We start from the raw sequence: 11,221 nt of genomic DNA, 5'->3' as shown, positions 1-11,221 counted from the left end.
TCTAATTTACCATGTCAATTAAAAAACACTAATACGAAATAAAATATAAACAATGTCATGTCATATTTAGATTTCACAAATAATATATAATATAACACAAAAATAGAATTCACATTAAAACATAACAAACAATATTATACAATTAATAATCATGAATGATATGTTCCAAATTATAGTAAACAATATTTATGAATAATAATTAAAAAAGTAGATAAGTATTTTACTTACTTGATTATTGTTGTTTTTCCCTAGTCAATGATGGAGTTTCTGCGAGAATTTCGCCTGTCGAGACTTGCAAACACGACTGTTCAAATCAAAGGCCCTCTACTGACCGAATCCCAAGCTCTCTATCTCCGTTCAAATATTATAGCTTCAGACTTCACTGGAGGAGCTCCTTCAGAATTCCTTCCGAATGTAGCTAAGTTTCAAGGATCTCTGTCTCCGTCCAAATATTGTTTGTAACTTCAAACAATATTTATTTCACTTCACACACCCAAGCTTGAACAGAATGCTGTACCATACCGACATGAGAAATGGAGATGCGGAGCTCCGTTTATGATTAGAGGGAAGAGGGAGAAACGAAAGTCTCGGCAAAAAAAAGATACGACTGAAGTTGTGCTTATGGAAATGGAATTGGGAGTTGCTCTGAAGAACAATTTATAAGCGAAGGAATTGTGCATTTCTCTAGCCCGTTGCTCCATGTTGAAGTGACTAAAGTGTCATTGAAAAATAAAACAAAAGCTGTCTACGCCTGTTCCTGACACAAAACAAGCCAAAAAAATAAAGCTGCAGTCCCAAGCGGTCAAAGGCTGCAGGCTTCTGCCCAATAAATTTTGTATACGTCTGGCAGATGTCCTGCAGAACATGTCTACAAGGAGAGGAGAGGCCATACTAAATGAGGACAATCAATAATCGACTCCATTTGTCTGTTTATTGCATGCATCAACCTAACAATGATGAACGAATGGCAACTTACACAGGTTTCACGGAAAGGTTTCACGTGAAAAAAGCTATCAATAAAGCCACGGTCAAAGATTATAGATGCTTGAGAAAATTTGTTTTTTCAAAATAAGGAGGAGGATTTAAAAAAAAAAAAAACATTTCTGACCGTCGCGCCATGTTGGAGCGACGGTCAGAAATTTCTGACACCTCTGACCGTCGCTCCAACATGGCGCGACGGCCAGAAGAACTTTAAAAAAAAAAATTTTGCTGCCCGTCGCGCCATGTTGGAGCGACGGGCATACAATTGTACCACCCAAGTCAAGAACCACATTTGACGGCTAATTTTGGGAAGCATCAATATTTCAATCAATTAGCCACGAAAGCCTTACCAAACTGGTGTTGCTACCTGATTTGCGAAAATTACCACTGTGAGGCCTTATCTGAACTGTGCTATTTACCCACAAAATTTAATCGACTTTTCAAGACTACATAAAGGGCATCTTCTGGAATATGACTCCTCGCAACTTTTCTTTGCCTAATGGATAGACATTGTTGGGTGGCCATAATAAAATTTTGGGTAAGATGGGTGAATCAAATGATCTAGGTGATGAAATGGTTCGAGAACAACTACTGAGCATGCCAAATCCAGGCCGTCATAAAATTTCTCCGGGTGGAAAATTTATACTTTATGATGTTCGTTCTAAGTCCAATGTCTTAGACTGGGTTTACATCTCTTGAGCAAATATTGCATCACGCAAGTAGTCTTCGCACCCTTCCAGTATCTTTTATGACCCATCATTTACGAGGCGAACAAATATTTTGGTTAAAACTGAAATTATGGTAATTGATATTACCACTCCAAAAAAAAAGTTTAAAATGACACAAAAAGCTTATAGAATATTCTAGAAGACGAAATTACCCCTCTGCACATTTACCGATAACTCTCCCCATTTTGTGTCTTTTTTTTTTCCCAAAAACGACATCATTTTATTAATGATACGCTATCCAACTTACAAAAAAAATGGGCAACTGCCCTTACAATCTGCATGAGCAAGTTCAAGCAACCAACCTGGGAAACTTTCCTTCCATTCGGCTGGACAATCCATTTGTAATGCTTTCCTAGCTAATGTATGGCTAACAGAGTTGTTTTCCCTTTTAGTGAAGGCAAAACAACATTCGTCAAAACTGTATTTCAGTTTCCTAATGTCAGAAATCACAGTGCACCTAATCGCTTCATCATTCTTACTGTTAATATCATTGACAACCTGCAAACAATCAGATTCAAATTCCACTCGTCTCCACCCATTCCGTTTCGCCACCAGCATCGCATGCCTGAGAGTCTTTGCCTCCTCCATTTTTGCATGGGAACAACGTGAGAACTTGAAAATTTTCACATTTTTAGGCATTATTTTATTTTTGCCTATATTTTTATACTTGCCTTTAAACTATTTAAAGTTTCTATGCATTTTTATAAGCAAGTACAGTTTTAAATCATTTTCCTAGTATAGGTTAGTGTACGTTAAATTTGAAACACATTATAGACGTGGGACCTGCTAGTGCGATAAAATTTTGGTGATTAAGTGATTTTTGTACTAAGTGTTATTATTTTACAAGGTGCTAGGAAATGATTAGAGGTTAGCTAGATGGATTAACCATTGAAAGAAAGAAAATAAGCTTTAAACACTAGAAAGACCAAGTGTCACTACCTCATTGGATGTTAGACTTTTGACTAAGCTTATTTAACTTTCCTAAATCAAAAATTCCTTCATTTTTCTTGCTTCTTGGCCAAACCACTTGAGGAGAGGAACAAGAGAGAGTTCTTCAATTTTAGCTTCCAAACTTACTCAAATCTTGAGTTCTAGCTAACTAAATTGGAAACTACACCATACAAGTGCTCAACTAGGAAGTTTAAAGGAGTTGGTGGAGTGATTGTGGGAGAAAAGATACTAAGTTACCATTTTTCTTGAGTTTCCAAAGTATTTTGCCAAGAACTTCCTCTTTACTTCAATTAATTGCTAATTAGTGACTTATAGTTGTTATAGATGTTGTTTTGTAGAAGATTTCATGGGTTGAGTTAAAGTTATGTTAAATTTCAGTTTTAGGGTTTCAAATCTGCCCTGTTTTTGCTAGGGCTGCAAACGAGTCGAGCCGAGTCGAGTTTTGAGCTAATCGAGCCGAGCCTTAGCTAAATTTTATCAAGCTCGAGCTCGAGCTCGAGCTCGACGAGCTGGCAATTTTCGAGCTCGAGCTCGACTCGAATCAAGTCGAGCCGAGCTCGAGCTCGAGCTCGAGCTCGAGCTCGAAAAAAATAAAAAAAAATTATTTTATTTTTTTAAAAAATAAATAATATAATATTTTTTCTGAATAAATAATAAAATATTAAGGATATATCCGTAATTTCACTACGAAAATAAAAAATAAAAAATATATATATATAATATACGTAATTTTATTATTAAATAAAAATAAAAATAAAAAAATATATATATATATTCAAGCTCGCGAGCCGGCTCGCGAGCTAACGAGCTTAATATTTTGAGCTCGAGTTCGAGCTCGAGTTTGACTCGAGCTGGCTCGAGCTCGACTCGAGCTCGATTAATGTCGAGCTCGACTCGAGCTTGACTCGAGCCGCTCGCGAGCGGCTCGATTCGTTTGCAGCCCTAGTTTTTGCACTGTGTATTCGTCCTTGAGAGAGACCGAATCAGCCCTTACTCAACATGAAAGTTGTTCATATTTGAGTTAGCTAGCTACTGATAAAATTTCAGCTCAATTGGAGCACTGTATCTTATGAAATGATCAAAATACCCTTGACTGCCCACAAGCCTTGTTTCACGGACAGTTTCTGTCCTCTCTATGATTTCGATATTTGACCATGAAAATGCATGATTTGGGTTTGGAGGTCTTCATAAGGAATGCAGGTATATGTCTTGGCTTCGAAACGCTATAAGATTCGTTTCAATCTGATAAGTGTAGTTTCAGTTGTGGTTGTTATACCGAAAGGTGTTTTATCGCCTATGATTTGTATGTGAAATTGTGGTTGAATTGGGATAAGATTTGGTGTTTGATTGTTGGATGGAAAGTGAAGAAATTAAGAGGAAATGCTGTCCGTTTATTTTCTTGAAATTTGAGTGAGTAAAAGTGATATTGGAAATGTGATTTTGTGATACTTTCGACTTACTTTGCTTGGACATACTTAGGTCCACTTTAATGGTGTTATTTGAGTTAGATTTCATTTGAACTTGTACATTTTCGCATGGTGAATGTGACAACCATTTTAAACATGATACTTAGATACAAATGTCAAGTTTTGAATTTCAAATGTTTACTTATTTTCTTTTCGAAACAAAGAAAAGTTGTATAGGGTTTCTCGACCGCAAAACCTAATTTTATCAAACGAGACTTTAGGTGTGAATTTAGGGTTTGTTTATCTTCCTTTTCCTATGATTTTACCCAAAACACTTGTTATACGTTATTTCTTTGCATATGTGTTATTTGCGAGCCAAACAAAAAGCTTTGTAAAAATTTGAAACAAATGCTTTTTCATATCCAGCCGTGTATCCAGCCAAGTCTTGGCCGGATTGCTGGCCGGATTGACAGGGAAAGAAGAAAACAATTGGGATTGCTCACTGCCTTGAATCCGGCCGAGAATCTGGCCGGATTGTGACGTGACACTGTTCATTTGTTTTTCGCGGGAATTTTCTAAAAACTTTTTTTTTAGTATAGTTTTGTGGCTGGTTTGGGAAAACTCTTAGTTACTCATGTTCTTTAGTTTAAATGTACTCTTTTCACTTTAAAACTCATATTTATATATTGTACTAGTATGTATTCGAATTTTCTTTGAATCACTTAAATCTTTGATGATTGAAGCATAATGTGTTCTTTTGATTATATTAGGGTTTCTTGGTGATTGAGCGTATCACCTGGAAGAATACTTTGGACGTTCTTTTGTTTAAATAGGTGAGTATTGTTTGTTTGTTATATTTCCATTAACGATATGATTTGTTATGGATATTTGATTAAATGATAAATGTTTGTTAAAAATAAATTTTGCTAGACGAGTATATACTTTATCGCATTCGACCTAAATGAAATGTGAAATTTTCAATGTTTAAGTGATTAAATGTTAGTTGTACATGAATGTAAGTCTTTTGACTAAACTGGGCCCTTGCCATTCGTTGCCGGTCGACTCGAGTCAGAAGCGGACTCGGTCGGGCGATTTGGTGACCCTGGGTTAGAGCTGGCAATTTGTCCCAAGTCCCAATGGGCTACCCATGCCCAAAGGAACTTTGGGTGGGATGGGTATTATAATTTGGTATTGGATTTAAGTTGGGACACATCCCAACTATACCCATTAATGAATGGGAAAGGATAGAAAATACTTGGGTACCCATTGGGCTCAAATGACAAGGGCTCCGTTTGAATTAGTTATTTTTGGGGGGTGTTTTTGAAATATTTTATTGTAGCAGTGTATATGAAAAATTTTTACTATAAAATTTTTTTGAAATATTTGATATACTAATATGGATGGGATGTTTCTTGAGTTATTGTATATTACTGTAACATTGTATTTGAAAAACTTATTTTTTGAAAAAATAGTCAATCCAAACGGAGTCTTAGATTCAAAAATTATCTTTAACAATTTTTATAGTCATACTAACGAATATAATCTAGTAGCCTTCCTAGTCATTATCCATAAGAATTTCCAGCATTACAGTTAGTTTAGACCTATCATCCATAGACAATGATGAGGATAAATATTCAACATCCTAAGGACCTTGGCCATCTTGATATATGTTGGAATATGACTGTATATCTATCTTTTCCTTTATTTGTTAATCCAATTTTTTATGGGAATCTTGAGTATAAAGCACTTGCATGTTTATTTAATAAAACTAAAAGAAATTTAATAAATCAAAAATATTTAAATTATATAAAAAATAAAAAATGAATTAAAGGAAAAAAAATATGTAGAAAATGAATTTGGGTATTGAGCGGGATCAATCTAAACCCATCTCAAAATGATCCCGCTCAAGTTAGTCCCAAAACACATATGGGTAAGGTTGAGCCCAAACCCATATGACTCGGTTCCATCTCAAATCCAAGCAAGTCCCGCCCATCCCGCCCATTTTGCCACCTCTACCCTGGGTGAAAGTTTGGTATACTCGAATATTATCACGTTGTCGGGTGAAGTCTGGCCAATGTCCAGAAAGAGGAGAAACGAAATGAATGAACGAAAGGAGGTTTTCAATTACAAATGAAATTTTACATATTGAAGGAATAAGAAAATGAAAGGAGAAGGAAAAAACGAAAGGCTCCACGTGAGCATGTATCCTTTTAATGAATGTATTATCATTGCTTCATAGTGTAAATGTTTCCTGGATTACTTGTTATTACATGATTAATATCTTTGTTTAAGTTGATTATGTGTCTGGAACCTCACTGAGTTTTCAACTCATTCCATTAGTTTTGTTTTCCTTAACAGGGGACGCGAGTAAGGACGAGAGATCTGCATAGACTAGCCTAGTCTAATTCTTTTGAATTTTTGTAATGGGTCTCGCCCTAGCGCTTGGTAAGGGTTGGATGTATGGAGAATTGAGAACCTTTGTATATTTGAGTTGTATCCCTTGTGAGATAGAAATGTATATAAATATATGTTTTAAGTTTGGAATTATTGTTACACTTGTTCTGGTGGTTTTATTTTCATTTTTACTTGAGGTGTATGAGTGAGTCCCGGCGAGAGTTGGGCAAGCGATCCGCCGAACCATTTGGTTCGCCTTAGGGAAATGTAGGGCCGTCATAAACAGCTTGGACTTGGCACTGCCCATGCCCCCTTCACCTCTCATTGCCAGTCCCTTACAATCAGTCCCCAACCTGCCTTATCCCCATCCTGGTCTAGAGCTGTGTCTGAATTGATTTTTATCCAATCCTCCTTCGGTCCTCTCCAGCTACACATGCCTTCCGTATTATGCCTGCCATCTCCCCCCACTTCCTCCTTGACCTCCTGTGCTTACTTGTATTCGCACCACTCCAACACTGCTTTTCTAATGACTACCATTGGCTCTCTTCGTTTGTTTTTAAATTGCATTCCATTCCGTGATTTCCAAATTTGCCAGAGCAGGTGTACAGTGAGCTCAATCCGTTCCCTCCCTTTCTCCTCCCTCACCACATCCTTCATTTCCTCCCACCACAACTAGAATTTACTCCTAAGGTTCTTCAGCCCGTCCTAGTCAAGTGGAGCAGCTTTCCAGATCTCTTGGGCATTGTTGCAGAAGAAAAACAAATGTTCAATAGTTTCTGGGTTTTCCCCACAACATTTGCACAGAAAATTTCCTTTTGAGCACCTATCCATAAGCAGTGCATTTACTGGGAGAATGCCATTCAAGCATCTCCAAATAAAATGTTTCAGCTTTGGCTTAATATTCATATGCCATACAGAGTTCCAGCTCAAAGTTGCACAGCTCACACTACAGCCAGGTTCTGCCCGTGTCCTTCTTTGTTCCTCCTTCCTCTTCCTAATTTTAGCTAACTTATACCCTGACTTCACCGTATAAACACCAGTACTAGATATTACCCAGTATATTCTATCTTTCATAGGCATAACACTAAGTGGGATCCTAAGTACCTTCCGCCTAGTTTCCTCATCAAATATCCTAGTAATCACCTCCATATCCCACTCCCCATCCTTTATAAGCTCGTTCACCCAGTAGACCTTGACCTCCATCCCCTCCCTAGCTTTGACTCTTCCATAATCAGTATCTAGAAGCCACCTATCATCCCAAATATGTATAGTCGCCCCATCCTTCACTTGCTTCCTCATCCCCTCCTCTAACAGATCCTTTGCTTTCAAGAGACTTTTCTAGCACCACGAATCAGTCCCATTGCTCTCGGTCTTCCAAATAGAGGCTCTCTTAAAGTACTTAGCTTTCATTAACTTGCTCACTAGTAGGTTGGGCTTAGTCAAAATTCTTCATAGTTTCTTAGCCAACAAAGCCAAATTAAACTCGTGTAGATCCCGGAAGCCTAGTCCCCCATCCGCCTTTGCTTCTAACATCTTCCCCCATTTCATCCAATGTATCTTCCGTTCATCCTCCTTTTGTCCCTACCAAAATTTTCCCATTTTTGAGCAGATTTCCTTACATAGGACTTTTGGCAATAGACAACAGGACATCATATAAGTAGGTAAGGCCATCACCACAGACTTAAGTAGCACCTCTTTACCCGCTTGGCTCAGAAGTCTCTCCTTCCAACCCTTTAACTTCGTAACTGTTTTTTGCCTTACGAAATCAAACACTCATCTCTTGGATCTTCCTATGACCAATGGTAACCCCAAATACCTACTTTGCCCCACCTGCCGCATCCCTTGCAATTCATTCATTATCTCTGTCCTTTTCCCCACAGCCACATTCCTGCTAAAGAAACACGAGGACTTCTCAGCATTGATCATCTGGCCCGACACACATTTGTAGACCTCCAGAATCCTCATCAATCCTCGTACCTCCTCAGCCTTTGCCTTATAGAATATCAAAGAATCATTTGCAAAAAAGAGGTGAGACAAACTAGGAGCCCCACGCGTAATATACATCCTAGTCAGTTTCCCCCTTGCATTAGCCTGTGTAATTAGAGAAGAAAAACCCTCAGCACAAACCAAAAACAAATAAGGAGATAAAGGGTCCCCCTGTCTCAATCCCCTAGCTGGTTTAATATACCCCATTTTTTCTCCATTTATATTTACTGCGTAGGTAACACTAGTCACACACCCCATGATCCATTGAATCCACCTAGAACAAAAACCCATTTTTTCCATTGTTCTAGCCAAAAACAGCCATTCAACTCTATCATACGCCTTGGACATATCAAGTTTGATAGCCATATACCCATCTCTCTCAGTCCTTTTGTTTTTAAGAAAATGAATACTTTCATGAGCAATTAAAACATTGTCTAGAATCTGCCTGCCAGGAACAAAGGCAGATTGGAAATGGCTAATACAGCAACTCAACACGCTCTTAAAATGATTAGTAAGCACTTTAGCGATGATCTTATAAAGTACGTTACAAAGGCTGATGGGTCTAAAATCTGTAATTGTACAAGAAGTCTTAGGTATAAGGCAAATCAGGGTCTCATTGATTGATTTAAGAAGGTGACTAGAGTGAAAGAAACTTTGTACATCATCTACCACATCAGATTTAATAATTGGCCAAAATTTTTGAAAAAATATAGGAGACATACCATCATGTCCAGGGGACTTATTCGGTTGCATTGAGAAGACAACCTGGCTTATTTCCTGATCCGTGACTTGCTTGGTCAACTTCTTATTCATTTCAGCTGTGATGGTTTGCGGGATACCTTGAAGTACTTCCTCGAAGTCACTTGGGTTATCTGTAGTAAAGATCTGCTGGAAATAGGCTATAATCTCCTGTCTAGACTCCTCCTTATTCCCACACCACTCCCCACTTCTCTTCCTCAGGATACCAATTCTGTTCATCTTTCTTCTACCCATCACTTTTGCATGGAAAAAGTCGATATTCTTATCCCCTTCCTTCATCCAGGTAACCCGCGCCTTTTGGCTCCAATACACCTCTTCCCTCCTATAGGCAGTAGCGAGCTCTCGTTTCAGATTAGCTAGCTTAATCTTGTATCCATTAATTTTACTCTTCTTAATCTTTCGAATTTCTTCCTTAATCTGATCAATTTGCTTCTTGGAATTACAGTTGCCACCTTTACTCCAACTAAGTAAGTCCATCCTAACTTTTTTAATTTTACATTTCACTCTAAACATCCGGGATCCCATCTGTTCTTCTCACCAAGCTTTCCCAATTACCTCCCCTACTTCCTCCTGCATCAATCATCTTTTATCAAACATAAACCTCCTCTTCCACTTCCTCATCCCAGGCTTAATATCGAGCACTAACATACAATGATCAGATGCCACCATCTCCACATGAGTACATTTTGCTTTTCCAAATTTGCCTACCCAGTCCTTAGTTTCCAGAATCCTATCTAACATTTTCTTCACCTCTCCCCCATTTCCCCAATTATTGCACCAAGTCCGTGGTATCCCGTCATATCCAATGTCCACCAAGTCATTGCTATTGATGAAATGGTTAAAATCCTGAAATCGTATCTCTACCCTTGGATTCCCTCCCCATTTTTCCTCGTTCGATGTGATATCATTCAGATCCCCCATAATTGCCCAAAACCACCCCCACAATGAACCCCTCCTCTTAACAACCTCCCATTGTCCCTTTCTAATTCTTGCGTCAGCGCTAGCATAGGCACATATACACCACCATTCTATCTTGGCCTCACTGTCCTCGATTAGTAACTCAACAGTGAAGCTTGTAAACAATTTTTTTTTCACCTTCAGCTCCTCTTTCCATATAACCACCAATCCCCCAACTCTACCTACTGGGTTAACCACGAACATCTTATCAAATTTAAGTCACCGCTTCACACTGTTCAAATAGCTTTTTTTCTTTTTGGTTTCTGATAAGAACACTAACAATGGAGAGTGGAGTCTAGTGACCTCCCTGAGCTGGGGAACTGTCAAGGGGCTCTCCACACCTCGACAGTTCCACGCCACAACCTTCATTCAGACCTTGAAGCCCCATTTAGGGTGGGCTCCGTCCCCTCAGAGATGTCCATCCACTCGCAACTTCCTAACTCCACTTTGTTTCTCTTCCAGTTCTCCTTCTCTCCATACACCTCATTTCCTGCGCATACAACCACTGCTTTCCGTTTCCCGTCCTTGGTTCCAGCATCTCCCTTGTTAACCTCAACTAGTGGCTTTCTCCTACCCACCTCCACCACCAGTCTTTTCCACGTCCTACTCACTCCCTGCTGTCCTTTTGGTCTACCTTTCTGTTTCCCTCCTACTGAAGCCCCACCCCCTCCCTCTTTTGTCAGACTTCTGCCCCTCCCTCTTTGTGTTCCCTGTGCATCCCCCTTCTCATAATCACCCCCTCGAGCTCCCTCAATCCACATCGAGTCATATTCCTCCCCCTCCTTTCCTTTCTCGCCCCTTCCCTCTTGTTGTTCCCTCTGTGACTTACCTCTTTTATGCCCCTCTGGACCAGGTCCCTCCCCTCCCCCCATCATTTCTATCCCCAACTCCTCTTGTACCTCTCCTCATTCCTTTCCCTCCCCTTCCTCTATCACAGGCTTTCCCAGTTCACTCTTCACCCCCACACCCCTTCGTTCAGTATTTTTTAGCAGCTCCATCTCAGCTTTTTGTTTCCCCTCCTCATCCTTATGAAAATCCATTGTGTTCCCCATTTTGTGT

At 39.1% G+C, this 11,221-nt stretch overlaps 2 protein-coding genes across 2 annotated transcripts; both read right to left on the bottom strand.

Annotated features, from left to right (window-relative positions):
* Nucleotides 1-7,165: 7,165 nt before the first annotated feature.
* On the bottom strand, nucleotides 7,166-7,759 carry LOC113706047 (uncharacterized). Its single transcript, XM_027227940.2, has one exon. The coding sequence runs from the start codon at nucleotides 7,757-7,759 to the stop codon at nucleotides 7,166-7,168; it is 594 nt and encodes a 197-aa protein (XP_027083741.2).
* A 2,025-nt stretch (nucleotides 7,760-9,784) lies between these two features.
* LOC140013543 (uncharacterized) lies at nucleotides 9,785-10,366 on the bottom strand. Its single transcript, XM_072062852.1, has one exon. It carries the CDS (start codon nucleotides 10,364-10,366, stop codon nucleotides 9,785-9,787), a length of 582 nt encoding a protein of 193 aa, XP_071918953.1.
* Nucleotides 10,367-11,221: the final 855 nt, after the last annotated feature.

This window comes from Coffea arabica, chromosome 8c, assembly GCF_036785885.1.
Source record: "Coffea arabica cultivar ET-39 chromosome 8c, Coffea Arabica ET-39 HiFi, whole genome shotgun sequence".
Lineage (NCBI taxonomy): Eukaryota > Viridiplantae > Streptophyta > Magnoliopsida > Gentianales > Rubiaceae > Coffea > Coffea arabica.
The sequence above is the reverse complement of the archived record's forward strand: the minus strand, read 5'-3'. Positions and strand labels throughout refer to the sequence as shown.

Excerpts from the sequence above, each read along its gene's own strand:
- LOC113706047 (XM_027227940.2), bottom strand. The coding sequence starts at position 7,759 with ATGAGGAAGCAAGTGAAGGATGGGGCGACTATACATATTTGGGATGAT.
- LOC140013543 (XM_072062852.1), bottom strand. The coding sequence starts at position 10,366 with ATGTTCGTGGTTAACCCAGTAGGTAGAGTTGGGGGATTGGTGGTTATA.